Source organism: Furipterus horrens, unplaced genomic scaffold (genome assembly GCF_987537825.1).
Source record: "Furipterus horrens unplaced genomic scaffold, mFurHor1.1.pri manual_scaffold_12, whole genome shotgun sequence".
NCBI lineage: Eukaryota > Metazoa > Chordata > Mammalia > Chiroptera > Furipteridae > Furipterus > Furipterus horrens.
This window is the reverse complement of record NW_028327182.1, coordinates 69,438,839-69,457,954: the sequence shown is the minus strand read 5'-3', so window position 1 is coordinate 69,457,954 and position 19,116 is coordinate 69,438,839. Positions and strand designations below refer to the sequence as shown.

The 19,116-nt window shown below is 47.8% G+C and overlaps 1 protein-coding gene across 1 annotated transcript in view; it reads right to left on the bottom strand.

Annotated features, from left to right (window-relative positions):
• Positions 1–671: 671 nt before the first annotated feature.
• Positions 672–19,116, bottom strand: part of COL4A2 (collagen type IV alpha 2 chain) — a 198,901-nt gene continuing 180,456 nt past the window's right edge. The window contains exons 37-50 of the mRNA XM_090258214.1: positions 17,590–17,653; positions 17,312–17,386; positions 14,351–14,458; positions 13,478–13,585; positions 12,408–12,479; positions 11,412–11,537; positions 8,117–8,233; positions 7,138–7,299; positions 6,926–7,024; positions 6,394–6,540; positions 6,142–6,258; positions 4,660–4,851; positions 3,185–3,471; positions 672–1,443 (exon numbers count right to left, since the gene is read on the bottom strand). Coding sequence (XP_090114340.1) covers positions 1,186–1,443; positions 3,185–3,471; positions 4,660–4,851; positions 6,142–6,258; positions 6,394–6,540; positions 6,926–7,024; positions 7,138–7,299; positions 8,117–8,233; positions 11,412–11,537; positions 12,408–12,479; positions 13,478–13,585; positions 14,351–14,458; positions 17,312–17,386; positions 17,590–17,653 — 1,932 coding nt within the window. The 3' untranslated portion in view covers positions 672–1,185. The remainder of the gene's footprint in view (positions 1,444–3,184; positions 3,472–4,659; positions 4,852–6,141; positions 6,259–6,393; positions 6,541–6,925; positions 7,025–7,137; positions 7,300–8,116; positions 8,234–11,411; positions 11,538–12,407; positions 12,480–13,477; positions 13,586–14,350; positions 14,459–17,311; positions 17,387–17,589; positions 17,654–19,116) is intronic.

Genomic DNA, 19,116 nt, shown 5'->3' with positions numbered 1-19,116 from the left:
AAAAAAACCAAAGCCAGAAATATGTCTTGGAGATTATTTCTTGGAAATACTGAGATTGACTTGTGACATTATATTGGAATGAATTGCATGATTTTGGAAGTTTGTTGTGACGATCCCCCTAACTCCCATGTGTGATGGTTAGGGTGCTTTCTGTAAATAGGGATGCATTATAAACACAAAGACAATTCCCTGACAATGGAATGACAATACCACAGACTGGGTTCAAGTCCACTGAAACTCAAGAAACTAGCTTCAGGACCCAGGTGCAGTGCCTTGTGGTCACAGCAAACGTTGTGCTCTACAGACTTGAGAAAATTAAAGCAGTCAACAACTGGGGGTATAAAAATGTTCAAAATCAACCTTTATTCCACAGTCATTAGAGGACATTGTAATTAGTCATGGGAGTACAATTTAAAACAAAAAATGGAGGGTAAATCTCAGGATGGCCTGGGGACAGTGGAAACATCGCTTCTGACTGTAGGGCTTTGCTGTCAAGTAGCCTGGCTGATGTTGCTATGTGAGTTTTGCCAAACCCAATGGTCTGTAAAAATGTGGTGGAAAGAATGAGAGCTGGTATGTGACTATCAGTGTCTTTTTGGCCTTGTGGGGTTAGGATAATTCGCATTAACAGTATTGGGAGAAGATCGTGCTGTCATTGTGGTGGCTTAGAGGGCAGGGTTGGGGCCAGTCCCCAGGAGACCTTCATGTGGGAGCAGTGGGAACAAGTTCAGGAGTTTTCGGGCTGTATGGCTTCATTTGTCTCTACCACCCCATTGAGTTAAATAAGTGGGTTGTCTGTGGGGTTTGAAAGTGCAGTGACTATATGGGTACATATGAACAAGTTAGTTGCACCTAGCGCATAAAAGTCTAGTATGGCCTGACAAGGCAGGCTCAGGCTGTTAACGGTTTTCCATTTTGGAGGGTAAGTGGGTCAGAGAGGAGGGCTTCATTTTGCAGAGTGGAGACAGTGGCTAGCACCTATGGATGGATGACAAGTGGCTGTTTGGTATAAGAGCTGGTGCTGAATTCCTTTGGTAGCCTTTTGTTTGTTTTTAAAGAAAAAAATGGAATCAATTTTTGGGTCAGCACCTGAGGTAATAAGTCAAGCACCAAAGTGGCCCCCAGGCTGAGTGTGAACCTGCAGAGAAGCGCATCCAGGTGGGGCAGCCCCGGGAAACTGGCGCATCACAGGTTCTTCATGCACACTTGGCAGCGGCTGATGTGCGTCCGGATGAGCCCCGCCTTGAGCGTGTCAGAGGAGGGTGAGCCTTGGAAGCTCTGCTCAGGGATGGTGGTGAGCCAAAAGCTGTACTTGTTGGCGAAGTAGTGGCAGGTCCCACGGCCTCCATTGCACTCGATGAAAGGCGTGGCGCGGAAGTCCTCCAGACAGCTGCCTGGCGACATCAGCGACTGGCCGCCACCTTCATCACCTGCGGCAGTGTGCTGCGGAGGAGAGAGGGACAGGGTTGTGAACACATTCGCCTAGGGCAGAATGTAATTGCTGTGCTTTCCCCCCAACAGAAAACAACTGTGAATGTCTACCTCTGTCAACACAGACCACTTGCAGCATACTCTTCACTGCTAGGGGCCTGGCTAAATAAATCAGGGTGGATGGACATGCAGAAGGCGGAGCTGGGTACCAGGCATGCTGCAGGGGAGGGTTCATGGACAGCTCTTATTTGTTATTAAGTGACAACTAGAACAAAATAAAAGCGTGTTATAATCAGTAATAAGCTGACTACATTTGGGGGCAAAAATACACCTCCCCAATCATCCATTCAAAGAATGAAGCATTTGCCTGGCAGAAGGGACACCAACATGTTCACTTTTGTTTTAAAGGAAAAATAAAATCTAGATGTGGGTCAGCATCTGAGGGTAAATTAAAAAATAAGCAATCCCTCCAAAAGTGACCCCTCCCTGCCACTCCTCGGCTAACCTTTATGAACAGGAAGGAAGTATGTATGAGTGATTTTTATTAGTTTTCTTTTTAGAAAAATCTCTACTTGCTGATTTTTCCAAAATGAACATGTACTACTCAGGTAATTTACTTTTTTTTCCAGAGGGTTGTTAATTAAGCAATTAGCCACTTGAGACGATCCAGTAGCTACCAGCTGGGAGACTAGGACAAGTGTCAGGGAATTTTCTTTGCCACTTACAAGTTCTATTCTCCCCCCTCTCCCACAAACATTTTTAGCTTCTATGAAGGTACATGGATCTCAAAGCTAATCTATAAAAAAAATGTCATTTGGCTTGGTCCAGCAAGCTTTGAGTGGTGAGTAGGCTGTCAGAAACTGTTAACTTAGAATAGGAATATCTCAGCTGCCATTTGCAGAGAACAAAAGAGGCTGTCCTGTGATATATTTGGGCAAAACAAAAACCTTTGAAAAGTTCTCTGCTCACAAAATGCAGAAGCCTTTCTAACCCAGAGCTACTGTGTTCTTGTTTATTGTAAATGGGCTGGGAGAAAGCAGAGGTTTCTTCATGAGGCAGCTCAGGCCCCACTTCAGTCTGAGAAAGCTGAGGCCATCCTGGGAGCTGCCCAGGGAGGCCCTGGAAGGACTCCCCAAAGGGGCCTCCTGGGGCTGCCAGGTGGGGTAAGGAGGAAGCACTGGGCTGGAGGCCCCAGAGCTAAGACCAGCCAGGCCAAGTAAGGGTTCAGAGTTTCTGTGAATCAGTTTATATATTATATTATTAAGGTAGTTTATGAATATACATATATCTGTTTTAAATCAACCAGCTAATGGATATTTCTTGAGTGCATTCTAGGTTCTAGGTACTTAGGATTCTATATTTAGCTTAAATTCTTTCCTATGTTTAGCTTTGGGATAAACCAGAAGAGCTTTACTTTTAGTGTTCTGCCTCAGAAGAGGGATAACAAGGCAATTTATCTTAATTACAGAGGTTTGCTGGTTAATGAATGGGTCCCCTCTGGGAGGGGGCAGCCCCAGGCCTAGGCGAGTAGCTCAGTTAACAAAGTGCAGGCAGATGTGCAGGCTGCATTCCGGCTGTCACTCCCCCCTGGGCCAGGCGCTCTTATGCAGTGCACAACCTGAACAGCTGCCCCATCTGATGATTCTTACAAAGGCAGCTATTCTTGCTGCTTCCCTAACAAGGTGTGGTTGGGGAGAGGAACCAGATTTCTACCAGGTTCTATGATCTGAGAGTGCTGGCAAGTACCACATACCATGAGGAAGGAATATCCGATCCACAGACTCCGCCATCCAGCTGGGCAGTGGGGGATGGAGACATCTTGACTGTGGACTGCGATGGCGACCGCTGGGGCCTCGCACACAGAACAGCGGCTGATGTAGGGCTTGATTTCATCCTCGGCGACAGGCATCATAGGCAGCGGGGCGGTGGTGGAGAGCCAGTAGGACTTGTCGTTCCGGCTGGCATAGTAGCATATGTCCCCAGGGTTGCAGTACAGAAAGGGCATGGTGCTGAACCGAGCCAGGCAGGAGCCTGCCAGCCCTGCGGAAGGAGGTCAGAGCTGAGTGTGGCTGGGAAGCTGCTCATTCAGGCCTGGCCAGCCTCAGGAGGTCCCACATCAGGGACCTGTCCCAGTGGCCATTTGGAGGGGCTCAGCTGAGCACTGGGGGACCAAGCCAATTATCATTTTTGGGAGTACAGACTACACTGGCATTTTAGCCCTACCTTTCTAGAAGTTTTTACATATACCTCTGGACTAAGCTGGGTCAGCAGGAAGCGGCATCTTTACAGATAGCGCCCTGGGTAAGGCCCATGTTGGGGAGTCTTGAAGCACCAGCCCTAAGGAACCCCTGATGACATTCACGATGAGGCCCTAGCTCATCATACCCCACGCGCCCTCCCATAAGGAAGTCTGGCCACTTCCACTTGCTACTACCTCTATTGCTTCTGGGTAAAAAAATCACTTGTGGCCAGAGTGCAAGAGTTGAGCAGGCTTCCCTTTTCTCACTGGCTGCTCACGTGCTTAGAGCCAAATGTGTGCTCTACCTTCAAGCACCGTGGTACCCTCTTGCCCTGGTCCCAGCTCTTTCTCAGGCCTTTTTCCTTGTTTGCTTAACCCCACTTTAAAAAAAGCTTATGGAAGTAGAACATATGGACAGGAATGTGCGCAAATCAGCATTCAGTGTGACAGGGTTCCCCAACCACTGTCCCCACCACCCACAGGCTAAGGCACCATCCCCTCACAAGCCTCAGCTTTTAATGTACACCTGCTAAATATTCTATTTGCTTTTAAGTCATGTTAATTCCTCTGGCAATCAGGCTTGCTTGAATAGACAGAGCAGATCTATCCACACATCCTTTTCCCTCGGGGTTCTGTGTGACTCCCAGGCCCTCATGGACATAGCCTGCTTACAGAACCTGGGGTAAAAAGCAAGAAGGATGTGAAGCAGCTGGTGGCCTTCAGGCAGAGAGGAGCCAGCACAAGGCTGGGCCTCGCGGGAGTCCATGGAAGGCACTGGCCGGTTAAAGGTAGGTCTCCGTGGTCCTGACTTGCGGGAATCAAAGGCCATTTTAATCTTTTCTGAAACCCTAGGAGTGTGAATAGGTCCAGTGCCTTAGGTCAGCAGAAACTCATCTGTCTTAGAGGATGCATGAACCTCACTGTGGCCACTTGATCTTGACCATTTTTAGCTGAGCGGTGGTTTTTGGGGCCCGGTGGGTGGTACCTACCCAGGTCCTGGTTGTGGGCTTTCTCCTGGCCTTCAAAGTATAGCAGACTGTATCCACTCCATAGCTTGTTCATGCCCACAGGGCACATGGGCTCCTGGTCTGTCTGGCTGTGCTTCACTAGGAGGTAGCCAATGCTGACGCTGCGGCCAGGCATGCCGGGCATGCCAGGGGTCCCCGGGCGGCCTGGTTCTCCTAGGGTCCGAAAGAAAGCAGCTACTTTAAAAGGCTGCCATGTAAACCTCAGCCCACAGCCCTTGGCTGAAATCACATAGTGACATTTATATATGTCGCTAGGCTTCCTTCCAAGGCTAGGGTGGCCGTGGCTCTGCCCTTATAGACCCAGAGCCTGCTTGGGAGGTCATGACCTACATTCTGTGCTCAGTAAGCATGGGATGATGACGAGGGTACTGAACAAGGGCAGACTCAGCCGGCCTCGGGAGCTTTCCCTTCAGGGGGCACTGGTGCTGAGCAAGAACTAGAATACTTGGAAGGGTCCCCAAATGTATTGAACTCCAGCCTTCCCACCCCCCAACAAACAGGCCTCATCTACCCCAAGTGGCAGGTGTCCTTTCCAGGACACTTGCGAAGAGACAGCTTAACGCACACTTGGGCCACCCTGGGGTTAGAAAGATCCACTCAGGGGGCTGGATTCTCTCCTTGGAGCACAGAAGAATGTCTACTCTGCCTTCAACTGGACAACCCTTCAAGTGATTGAAGTCGGCTGTTCTGGCTGATCATGCTTTCCCATTGCCCATGCCCTGCAAGGACATTTTCATGTCTCATCGCTTTCTCATAGGACATCCTCTACCCGGTGCTGTCTCAGTCTCCTAGCTGTCCATCTGTGTCTTCAGATGTGTTACAATCTGGCCGTGGGCGAGTCCATCCAGAGGGCAGTAGATTGCTATTTCCTGAGATCTGAGATCTGATAATGCAGCCTCATGCCATACTGAGCACAGGTGGAGGACTAATGTCAAATTGTATTTTTTTTTGCACGACTTGCTATCATTTCTGGTCTATTCCCTCCTGTACATGTACAAATAATTTTAAGAACTCAGAAATACGAGACTTTACAATGACTCCTGTTAATATAGTTTTCTTTCAGTTCATTGTCTCAGGCCTTCAGATCTCTACGAATCTTGTCTCTCAAGCATGTCAGTTGCTTCCTTCTCTGAGGCACCTGCACATGTCTCAGAAGAAGGAAAGAGGCCAGCCTGCCCTGGAGACTCTGTGCCAGGTGTTCTGCTGGACTCAGGTGCTCTGCTGGGTGGAGGTGTTACTGGAGTGCATCCAGGGCCAAGGCTGCAGCGAGGGTCCTAGGCCTCAGCAGTGGTTTTGGAGCAGAAGGGGTGCTGCTTCTTACCTCTGCTCATCTCAGCCCTCGGTTACTCCCCACTCCGTACATGCCAAAGCCCGTCTGTTAGACCACAGTGGGGCCTGGAGGAACGCCCTGCCCTCTGCCCCCTTTCATTGCCCATCACTTACCCTCCTGACCAAGTGGTCCCTGTTGCCCCACGGGACCCTGCTCTCCTCGGAATCCGGGCACGGCAGACACACCACCTCTTCCCTGGGGCCCTGCCTTCCCTGGAGCCCCGCGGAAACCTGTGCAGTCACCGGAACAGGAGTGAGGGTCACGGAAAGAATGACACTGGTGCTTAACAAATGCTTTTCAGCAAGAAAACAGAGCAAATAAGAAAAGGAGCCTTTTCCTTGTGGCTCTACAGCAGGACTCCTTACCTGGTTCTCCTGGAGGACCTTGGGGTCCCATCTCTCCCTGTGCCCCTGGGGGGCCTCTCCTTCCTTGTGGACCCACTGGCCCAGGCTGGACAGAAATCTTCTGGGGGATTCCTGCAATCCCTGGGGCTCCCAAAAGGCCAGGGACACCTGGAAAGGGAAAAGGAAGGCCAGTTGACACAGGGGACCACTCGCTTTCTTGTTCTGATTGCTATCCCAGTTTTTAAAAACCTGTTGAAACCAACCTAGACGCTTTCTAGAACAATCTTGCTTTTAGAGATGAAGATGGGCAATAATAACTCATCTGAGAGGCCGCTCAGTGCCTGCTCTTCCAAGAATTACTTTCATTCATTGGTGGGAGTGCCTTCAGGCCCCATCTTGCTTTTCTTTTTACATTTTAGGGTTTGGGCCACATAACAAAGACTGATTTTAGAGGTATCCACATGCCTGGAGGGGCAGGAGTAGTTCTGAAGTCCACTTCTGGTAGTAGCCAATCTAACTTGACAGCTCTGCAGGTGTGCTGATGATCACTTACCTGGGAATCCTTGGTCTCCTTTGGGTCCCTTCGGGCCTCGGTCACCCACACTTCCGGTGATTCCTGTATTTCCCATGAATCCTTGCTCACCTCTGGGCCCTTCGAGACAAGCAGGACATTGAGGACACTTGCCTGGGCGGAGGCTCTAGTCATCTCTAACCATTGCTGCCAGCTTCCCAGAGGACAGGACCCCGTCGTGTGGGCACAGTTACCTTTTTCTCCTGGGAGACCAAACACGCCAGGCCGGCCCTGGGGCCCCGGGTCCCCAACCCATCCTTTGGTCCCTGGGTTTCCTGGAGCTCCTGGGTACCCCTCCTCTCCTTTGCTTCCAGGAAGAGCAGCAGGCCCAGGTGGCCCTGGGGGACCTGGGTAACCTATTGACATGAGTCACAAGCAAGGATAATTTAAGCAGGAGGAAGGCAGTCATGGCCATGGGGAGCGTGACCCACTGTGTGCGGGAGGCTCCCGGGAGGCCAGTTAGAAAGTCATGTGTTAAACAAAGGAACTAAATAGAACAAAGAGCAGAATAGCAGTCAATAGGGGGGCGGGGAGAGGGAGAGAAGGGGGATAAGTAAGGGAAGGGATTAGTCAAAGAACCCGTATAAAAGACTCATGGACATGGACAACGGGAAGGGATATGATTGCGGGAGAGGGGGTGGGTTGGGTGGGGGAGAGAAATTAGGGGAAAAGGGGACAACTGTAATTGAAAAACCAAAATAAAAAAAAACAAAAAACAAAAAAAAAAAAACATTGCATTCAAACTAAATAAAATTAAGAATGACTTTTATAAAAAAAAAAAGAAAGTCATGTGTTTAGGGGATGGTCTTTGGCAAGTTTGTGACACTGGGCAATCTTTTCCTTTTTATTGTGGTAAAATATAAGCAACACAAATGTATCATTTTAACCATTTTAAGTGCACAGCGTAGTGGCATTAGGTGCATTCCCACCATTGTGCATTCATCACCACCCTCTGTCGTGGAACTTCTTCATCATCCCACACTGAAACCCTGTCCCCATTAAATACTAACTCCCCACTCCCCCGGCCCCAGCCCTGGAAACTCCCATCCTCTTTTCTGTCTCAATCTATGAACTGGACTCTTCTAGGGACCTCGCATGGGTGGAGGCGCACGGTGTTTGCTCTTCTGTGTGCCCCGAGAGGTTCCAGTGCACAGAAGTGTGGGCCCCGCTTACCTTTGAGGCCAAATATCCCCGCTGGCCCTGGGTCACCAGGTGACCCAGAAATGTTGGAAGGGGGTGTGACACCTGGAAACCCCTGAAGTCCTGGATTCCCAACTGGGCCTCGTTCCCCTTAGAAGGGAAACAGAAGGAGCTGTTTTTAGTATCAGCATCTGTTTTAAGCTAGTGTTACCTCTCCACGCTTTCACCTATCCAAGAAATGTTGAACACAGCTCTTGGGGTGGGGACGGGGAGGCAGTGGCCTTGTGGCCCCGACTCCAACCATCTCCATCTGCTGTCGAGAGGGTCCCTCAGACCCACCCCTCACAGGGAGGCTAGTTGCTCAGAGAGTGCCTCACTTCACTGTGCCCTGTCAGCGTGACTGCCTGTGTGCCACACCTTGGGCCTGCCCTAATGGCATCACCTGAGAGGCTAGGTCTGTTGGCTCCGCTAGCACTTGTGATGGGACAGAAGTTTCCAGTATTGGCAAGATGAAGCTTCTGGACTGCATTCATATTTTTAATTCTCCCTGTGGCTATACTTCAGTATCCCGGGTCCCAGCTATGGGCAGAGTCCATCCTCATCACCCACAGATTCTGTATTTGCTATTTGGCGTACTCACTAAGGTTAACTGCTAACTCCAAATCAATACTTGGACAAGCAGGAGAGACAGAATATTTGAGTCCCAGCTGAAGCCCCTGGTTCAAACCAGAGTGTAAACAAGGATTCTTTTTATGTCTGCTCAGTGTCACATTTTTGGCACTTTTGGGCTCCTTGTTAGTGATTTCACTGTTTAAACTGGACCCCAAGCATCATGCTCAAGTGCTGTCTAGTGTTCCTGAGCTGAGGAAGGCTGTGAGGTGCCTCACAGAGAAAACACGTGTGTTAGATGAGCTTCCTTCAGGCATGAGGTTAATGTTAGTGAATCAACAATTTATATTTAATAAGGTATCTTTAAACAGAAACATACATAAAAGATTATGTATAGATCAGTTGATGAATATGTGACCCAGGGCTTGCAGGAACCAAACCCTGCATTGCCACTAACTGACTCCTTAATTCAACGTTTGTGGCAATTTTACAGAACATAACTATTGCAAGTAACAAGGATAGACTGTATCTGAGTCAAAGGGTGGAGCCCTTTGGCACAAGTAGAGGGCAGACCCTGGAGGGCAATCCTCCCAGGAAGAAATCTGTGGGAACCCTATTCCTCCTTGTGCTGTAGCCAGCGTGATATTCACAGGCGCCCATCTGTGCCCAGGGGGTGGGGGTGCTTCCCAGGCAGTGGCGGGATAAATGGCCAGCAGGGAAGGTGACTAGTTTTTCCTTAAAGTGTCATACTAGTATTTGTTTTCCTTTACGCAGCGGTTCTCAACCTGTGGGTTGCGACCCCTTTGGGGGTCGAACGACCCTTTCACAGGGGTTGCCTAAGACCATCGGAAAACACATATATAATTATTGTTTTTGTGATTAATCACTATGCTTTAATTATGTTCAATTTGTAACAGTGAAAATATATCCTGCATATCAGATATTTATATTATGATTCATAACAGTAGCAAAATTACAGTTATGAAGTAGCAACGAAAATAATTTTATGGTTGGGGGTCACCACAACATGAGGAACTGTATTAAAGGGTTGTGGCATTAGGAAGGTTGAGAACCACTGCCTTAAGGTCTGGGGACCCAGACATTAGTACTAGAATGCTGCAAAAAATCAGAATGTCACAGTATCCAGGGGCCATCATCTCACTATAGAGGGAAGAGTGAGTTGGGACAACACAGTGAAAATTTGTGAGACAGTGGTCTCTGTGTCCCTCATATGGCTTCATGACTAATTGCTATTCATCAACAATCTGAAGAGACTTTCACATTGGGAGGTTCGGGTACCTAGCATGGGGGAGCCTGTTCATGCAATTTCCAAATAGTATGAAGAAGTAGGTACCAGGAGAAGCACTTAGAAAGGTGTGGCCCTGGTCTCATTAATTACAGGCAAAAGCAAGTGTGTTTACTAGACTGAGGGGATAAACCAGCCGACATCTGTAGTTTGATATAAAATGATACCAAGTGAACTGCTTCTAACTCTTATCACAAAGAAACTAAAATAGATGGTGAGTGGCAGTGACTAATGGCAAAAACTCTTGAGTTAGAAGATCCAGACTGTTCAGATTCCTGTGAAAACATAATGAACTTAATTAACTATAGTGAGTAGGCCTCTGTTGTGGAGGACATGGAGCGACCAGGTGTTAGTTTGCTGCAATCAGGGTCAAAATAATTATATTTTCTTGGTGGTCCCCATGAATCTTCCTAAGTATTGAAATAAAAACCCATGTCTAATGAAAGTTTGATGAAAGGCCATTTTGCAAAACTGATAGGCAAATCATGATCCGAAGCCTGAACAGAAATACTTGAGGCTACAAATCTGAGCTTCTGAAACTCACACAAGGGACGACAACACACTGACATTATTTCCCTATTCTTAGAGAAGAGTACAAGTTCTGACCAGCCATCTGCAAGTGTCACTAGTGAAAATCACCTTCCCTTATTCCCGGAGGCCCCGTGGGCACAATGAAGGGTCTGTTTTAGCCTCCAGGACCACTCAGAAGCCACCAGGTCACTGGGCTATTGTGACTTTCATGCAGAACGAGGGCCTCGTAAGGGGATAATAGCTTTAAGAAAGACACTATGCTCCAGGACTGTTTGGGAGCCTGAGATATGTTCTAGGTCCCCTTGACGGAATGCGGGGAGCTACATAATATGTTCAAAGAGTTCTGAGAAACCAATGCTGCACAGGTGAACGTGTAATAGGACCATTTCAGGTAATTCAGGGATATCTTGGAGCATGCATAGCTTTTTCAATGGAGGTCAGAGAGTTACCCTACAATTTTATAGTATTAACCTTGAACAGATATTGAGCACTTATGCTATGCCAAGGCATTTAGCTGCGTATACACAAAGAAATGAGAGAGAGCTAGTTTCTGCTCTCTTGTAAACTGTATTTCTTGTCAGCTGCAGAGTATGAACAGCATGCAGTGTGAATAAGATATGAATACATGCAGCGTGATACAGATCATGATGTGGTGATTTTTTTAGCGCTGTGTATGGGCTAGGATTGCATACACCACATAGAATAGAGGTGTCTCTCTTCCCTCTGTTCCTGCCAGGCTGGGTCTCATCTCTGTTCTCAAGAGACTCTTAGGGCAGACAGTGAACTGACAAGTGTGACTTCTTATCTTTCCCACTCTGGCCACCCAACAACATACTGCGTTCTGGTTATGTGGATGGTCATGTTGGAAGTGTCTAGTCTTACCTGGAGCTCCACGCTCCCCTTTTTGTCCTGGGGCTCCAGCAGGGCCTGGAAGGGTGTTGGCCTCTCCTGGCTCACCCCTGTCCCCAGCAGGGCCTGGGAAACCTGGGTTTCCATGGATGTCTTCACCTGTGGCAGGGTTAAACAGTGGCAACATCAGCATCTTCAACCACACAAAGTTAAAGAATAGGAATGCTCTTCAGTGGGACTCAAAAACAGAAAACCAGAAGGCAGCTGGGGTGATTTCAGTTTGCTGTGTGGCCCCAGCAGCCCACATCCGAGACCGGCACCCACTGCTTTGAACTGAATTGTCTCCCTGAAATTCCTATGTTGAAGGCCTAATTTCCAATGTGATGGATTTTGGAGGTGGGGTGTTTGGGAGGTGACTGCGTTTCGATGAGGACATGGGGATGGGTCCCATGATGGGCTCAGTGTTCTTGTAAGGGACCCTGGAGAGCTTGTTCAATCTCTCTGCCATGTGGGGACACGGCGAGAGGTGGCAGTCTGAAGCCAGGAAGAAGGCCTTCACCAGAACCAGACCATGCCAATGCCTGGATCTTGGACTTCCAGTCAGTCTGTGTTACAGCAGCCCAAGCAGACTAAGACAGCATTATCTGTTTCAAAGTACAAACACAGCCCCAGGAGAGGCTGGACACCAACTTTCCTCCCTTTGCCAATGAAATGAAAGATTACAGATGCTGCTGAAAAAGAAAAACATTTGTTTCTCTCTCCCTCCAAAAGCCTGATGGGCCTGTTCAACACAGCTTCTGACTTAAAGGGATAGATGCTTAGGGAGCACACCTCTATGGTCTGCAGAACCACAGGGACCCCAAGTCCACATGGCCTCAGGGGTGATCACCCAGTCCCCATGGAGCAGTCCTGCTCTCTGAACTGCCCCCACCACATCCTGCATCCAAGATGGCCCTCTCAGACCCTCCCCCACTGCCTCCCCCACTGGGCATGGCCTTGTGGCTGCTTGCCTGCAACTGCCATAGGTACCTGGGAATCCTGGAGAGCCTTTGGTGCCTGGCAAGCCATGTAATCCGCTGATGCCCTGGAGGCCTGGTAACCCTGTGTGGGTTTCACTCAAGATTATTTCATATGTGGGAGAGCAAAGAAAGCAGTCCTTACAATAATTCAGATGTGTTTTCATTTGCTATAGGATCACCCATCCAATTTATTCAAAACCCCTACAAACAGGAAGCAGTTCAGCATATAGTCTGACATGTAAATGAATCACTTCTATGTCATCTGAGAGAACCATTCAATTTAAAGACCAAGTTCCTAAAATCTTCAGAGACTCATTAGAGCCAGGAGGGAGCTGAGAAGTGGTGTATTCTGTTTCTCTTCTTGGAGCTTGAGTTACTGGACATATTTGGTTTCTAAAAATTGCCTGGAACCAATAGCCTGGCATTAGTTCCATTCCCTCTGGATTTTTGAGGACAAACATTTCTAAAGTAGGACATGGGACACAGGCAGCAATTCTTCCTGTGATGTGGACAGTGTGGAGTGACAGAGAAGCTGAGAACTTGCCCATGAGCACGGGCTGTCCAGCTGTGGTGAGGGACCTGTCAGGGCACCCAGGACCTGTCCCTCAAGCAGTGGCCTGTCCAGGTCAGCAGCGAACTCTCTAAATGCCGCCAAGGGCTCCACCAGCCCTCTATCAGTGGGAAGCCGGGAAGCCTGTGGTGAAACAACTTCCTGTCTGTCCCTCTGCCTCCCCCCCGCCCCCCCCGCCCCAACTCCTGCCTTTGCACTGCCCATGTGCTGGCCAAGGAGTGGGCCCTAAGGCTTTCTGGACAGTTTTCATTCATCGTTCTGGGAAGGGAAGCCCCTCTGCAGATTGACAGGTCTGTCTTTCTCCCAATGGGCTTGGACGGCTACAAATCCGGCTCTTGGGGTGCTCTGTGTAGACCGTAAACCAGGCACACCCCTACCTTTTACTTCACAGTTTTCCAGAAAGCAGTGTGGGGAGAGCCCAACCTGGCTATTGGTGCCTGTCCCCTCATCTGGCAAATCTGCTTTTGAAACACTTTAGACTTGTATCTGTGAGGAGAGAATGGTCTTACCTGGTAAGCCTGGAATACCTGGCCAGCCATAATCTCCTTTTTTGCCAGGCACTCCAATCCGGCCAGGGTCTCCCTGCTGTCCTCGTAGACCTGCCTGTCCTGGAAAGCCTGGGGGAAGGGGGACACATTCATAAATGAAACACAGGAACCCTGAAGACCTTGGGAGAGGCCTACCTCCCCGGCCTCCAGGTCCTGCCTTAATGGGACAGGAGTGGGTGCTTTTTGGGAAAGGACTAGCTTCCCTTCAAGCAGAGAATGCATGTGGCTTTGGACCCCACATTCAAGTTTAGTGGGGTTATTAGCTCGGCCTTGCCAAAGAGAGAAAGCTTGTGTTTTATTCTCATCCTGTCATCCAAATAGAAGTTTGGAGAGAACCCATGAAACAAGCCCTTCAGGATTAGTCTGTCACTCACAGGTCCTGGGTGAAAAGTAAACAAAGCAAAAGCAGCAATAAACCAAAGAGCTTGAAATTAGTTCACTGTTTGCTCTCCCTCATTAACTTGGGATCCCCAATGGAATTTCTACTTTTGCAAATTCATGAAAGAGAATCTGCAACAAGAACTTAGTCTGTGTTTATGGAGAGACAGACACTGGGCCACACAAACCCTTCCACCCGCTCCCTGTGTGTCCCCCACAGCCAGGTTGGTTGTTTTCGTGTGTTTGGTCCTCAGGCAGAGCGAGGTGAATGATCAACACGTAAGAGCAAGCTTCCTAGGGTGAAGTGTGATCGTAGCAGACAAGTCCTTGGTGAAACTGGCTGCCTCTGTTCTGGGGTACTGGAGATTTGGAGGCTCAGCTGCACTCTGCCCCACTGGCCACTGAACCCTCAAGCCATACCCAGGGGCATGCGTGTGTGACTAGAAGAGATTTTACCTGTTTGCCCTGTAAGTCCGGGAGGGCCCTGGGCTCCTGCTATGCCAGTTACCCCGGGGAAGCCGATGTCTCCTTCAGCTCCTTTCACTCCAAAGAATCCCTTCAGACCTGTAACCACAGATTTATTGCTAGTCACAGACCACAGACATTGCATCAAACTGGGGCTTAATGCTTGTAGGGTTTGAAGGGATGCAAGTTAAAGGATATTGCCATACCACACTGGGTACTTCTGTTGTGAATGGGGCTGAGCATCTAAACATGTTGCTTTATCAACTGACTTTTTACCTAATGCCTGTGGTCAGTGGCCTCCAAGCTGGCACTTTCTGGTATTCATACCTTCATGTAGTCCCCTCCCACACCGAACAGGCTGAATTGTGTCATCACCAGGACATTGTGGAGGTCATGGTGTGTCACTACAAGCCCAGGACATAAAATCCCTCCTTGCTTTTCCTTTGTCTTCTCTCTTGAATTGCTTGCTCTGGGGGAAGCCCCTGCCATGTTGTGAGGACACTCAAGCAGCCTTGAGGGAGGCCCTTGTGTTGAGGAGCTGAGGCCTCCCACCCAGAGCCATGTGAGGCAGCATTCGGAGTGAATTCTCCAGCCCCAGCCCAGCCTTCAGATGACACAGCCCTGCTGACATCATGACTGGAATCTCATGAGGGACCCTGTGCCAGAACCACTCTGTTCCTGAATTCCTGACCCTCAGAAAATGTACTATAATACTTGCTTGTTGATGTTCTAGGCCACTTCTTTCTGGGTACCTTATTAAGCATCAGTAGATAACTAATCAATGCCCTTATCAGAGTGGTTTTTTTTTAAAACATTCATTTAAAGATATGTATATTGATTTTAGAGAGAGAAGGGGGGAAGAGGGGGGAGAGAGAGAGAGAGAGGGAGAGGGAGAGAGAGAGAGAGAGAGAGAGAGAGAGAGAGAGAGAGAGAGAGAGAGAGAGAGAGAGAGAGAGAGAGATGTGAGAGACAAATCAATCTGTTGTCTCCTGTATGCACCCTGACTGGGGTTTGGACCTGCAACCTAGGTAAGTGCCCTGACCGTGAATGGAACCTGCAACCTTTTGGTGTGTGGGACGATGCTCCTACTGAGCCACTTGGCCAGGGCCAGAATGGTTTCTAATGTATGATGTGCCATGGAATTCTGGGGAATTTGCTAAACATGCAAATGTTTGAGCTTCTCCCAGAGGTGATTTAGCAGGGGTAAGGCCTGGGATCTACATTTTAACAAGTACCTGAGGTGATTCTGAGGTGGTCATTGGGCAGAATAAAGAAGTGCAACCTTCATGTTATTGACAATATTCTGTCAAAAGTTTTGGTGATTTCTGCTATACTGGAAGATTTAAAAAACTTCAGATGGACCTGAATTCCACACAATCACTTTTGTTCAGTGTCTTTTTAAATCTGTGAGGCTACTGTGTAGACAAAATACTGTTAATGTTTTTGTGGTTTGAAGAAAAACCACCTAAGAAGTTCTGCTTATTTTCTATTGATTCTTTGACTATTTTGAAAATCTGCTTGAACCCCTTTTTACCCAGTGCATCTTCTTTCATTAACCACTGCCATCATCTCCACCCAACCTGAGTGAGTCCGAAGTAGCTTGTGCTTCATTCTCTGAGAGACCAGACCCAATCCCTGGGTCCCAAAGGCCCCTCACATCTGGGAGCTGGTCTGGGCCAGGACTCCACACCCACTCCCTCTGCTGCACAAGGCAAGCTCTGTGGCTGACCTACTTGGGCACACCTCGCTTGTCTTAGGGTGAATAAACACCTCCAAGGATGATTGATACAAGTGCCACTATCCCTCTACCCCTGTGATCCAGTCCCCTGTTGGCGGACAGAGTAGGAGGTTCTATTTCCTGGGCCCATAGGTGAATTAAAACCTAAATATCCAGGGGTAACAACCATAATTCTTGGGGGAAAGTAACTTCTCTTCCCTGACACATTTTCAGTGGCACAAATGACATGTGGCAAAGATGGTTTCACACTTCTGCTATTATAAACCAAACTACCAAAGTAATTATTTAGGACAGGAGATTCAGCCAGACAAGAGCCAGAAGGCTCAGTAGCCTGGGCTACCCTGTGACTGTGAGGAGAGCCATCAGGAGACCAAATTATAGATCCACATGACTCCAGAGAGGCTAGTAGATGGGGCTGTCTGGTCCTGAGTGGTAGTCTTCCGATCCCACACTAGCCTGAATACCCCTTTCCATTCTGGAGCTCCTTCTAGATAAAGAACCAGCTAATCATTCTCCCTATTGGCCAATCACATAAAGACTCTCCCTGCCCCCCCATCAGAGCTATCCCTAGAAAGACTTGGGGCTCCAGGCAGCTTTAACAGTGTGGAGCGTCCCCCTGGATAAGATCCCCAGAAGAAGGCATCTTCCTATCACAAGTCCCTTGGGATATGAGTATAGGCAGTAATTTTGACCTTGAACTTCAGGGATGCTCAGAGAGGAGAAATGAGCTCCTGTGCCACGTGAGGCCCCCCACAGTGCACACAGGGACTGGGAGCTGCCCCTTCTTGTCTTACTCAAGAGGTAGGCCCGACACCCACTGAACTTTCTTCTTGACCCTTCACTGTTTACAAGAAGCTCCAGTTACCATATCATTTGCTTTGTGTGTCCCAGGAGTCTAGGCTCTGCTTTTTTTCCATGCGTCTCATTTTATGGGCTGCATAAAATGATGATTTTTATGAATGTTGATTCTGGCTATTTTCTCTTTCAGGGTAAACCAGAGAGAGATTTCCTGACATTGTCTTCAGTTTTAATTTAATCAAAAAATTCAGAGTCTCCCTTGTACACTGGGCTGGAAGACCTCAAACCATTCCCTACAACATGATTCATAGTACTTGCCAAATACTGATAGATTTGGCAAACCAGTTAATAAGTGACGACACCGGGAAGTGGTCAGGGCTGTTGCTGAAAGGAAGAGATGGAAATGACTTAGGTACCTGGTATTCCAGTGATGCCTTGTTCCCCCTTCAGGCCTGGGCTTCCTGGTAAATTTATGGTGTCTCCAATATCACCTGTTCGGTGCAAAAATAAATGGTTGAGAACAGGTCTTTCTATTGGGATGTGGTTAGTTTTGCAACTTCTGTTGTGCTACATTCTTGATAACAATAATTTGTTTCAAAATAACTAATAGCACCTGCAGATCGGATACCACCACATCTTCCCAGAATGCTCTGGATTGTGGAGGCCACATTTACCCTGTCTGAGCAACACTTACCGACATCACCTGTGATGCCAGCCTCGCCATAAAGACCTGTTCTTCCCGGAACACCCTTGTCACCCTAGAGAGTCAAACATGAAATCATCTTAAAAGGCTGTTTATAAAGTAAGTTGGTAATTTTGAAGAACAGTGAAACAACTATTTGGTATGCTAAAAACAACACCCAAGACCTGGCTGGTGTGGCTTAGTTGGTTGAGGCATCGTTCTGTAAACCAAAATGTCATGGGTTTGATCCCTAATTGGGGTACATGTGAGAGGCAACCAATTGATGTTTCTTTCTCATGCAGATGTATCTCTCTCTACCCACCTCCCACCACCCTCCCTTTCTGTCTGAAAAAATAAAAGCAATCAAGGTTTGTGATGTTATCATTTTGTAGAAAATTCCTAAAGTTCTTTCAGTGCAATATAGCACGTGGTTTGCCTACGCCTTCTTATTAAATTGTAGTAAAAATGAAACAAGCTTGGCAGCTTTACTGAAATTAATGACATCACTGATGCAGATCATCGTCATGATGGTGGTGAGAATAACCATGGCTGATTGCATCCTTACCGTCTGCCAGGTTTTCCATAGGTGAACATGCTGGGTCCCATCTCAAGAGCTTTCTAACCATCACAACAACCCTATGAAGTAGGTGCTATTATTTCCCATTTGACAGATGAGGAAATTAAGGCACTAGGCTAATTAAACAGCAGAATTGGGATACCAATTTGGGCTGCCAGGTTCCCAAACTTCTATCACATGGTTGTGCACTTTAGTCTGTGGAGAGTGAGACTTCTCCTAAATGATGTTCATTGTTGACAATGAGACTGGGGTGATGTTTGGGTTACTCTGTGACTCCAAAGAAACCATGGTTTTACCCTCTGAAGTGCCTCTTTTTCAGGGAGGGTGGGAGTTCTAGTCTACCTTGCTCCCTCTGGTTTTTACTTTAGCATCTACCTGGGACTTCAGAACTGCCCTTTCCTAGCATGGCTGTTGTGTCTCTAAATTATTAATGAAGCTCCATTTTGTGGGAGGAAGGGGCAGAATGTGCCAGGGGCAGTACCCTTGCTAAGATAATGCTTTATTTTTCCTTCTTAAAGTTTGCTTTATTAAAGCATAACTTACAGTGCAGTGCACTCATCTTAGCTGCTCAATCACTTCTTACTCATGTGACACCCAGATAAAGACACAGAACATTCAGCACTCTAGAAAGTTCTTATGTGCTCTTTCCTACGCAATAATACTGCCTCTCTTCTGACTTTTCTCTATCAAATAGTCTTGTCACAAAGAGGGAATCATATCAAATGTACTTCCTATTTCTGGCTTATTTTGTTCAACATAAAGTTTGTTAGATTCACTCATGTCTTTGTATGTATCAGTAATTCTCGTTCTACTCCTGTGCACTAGTCTATTGTCTGAACATACCATGTTTATTTATTCTTTTTCCTGTTGATGTTTCCCGGTTTTTGATTGTCATGAATAAAGCTGCTGGGAACATTGTCACACATGTTCTTCAGTAGACATATGCATCTTTTTGAAACTGA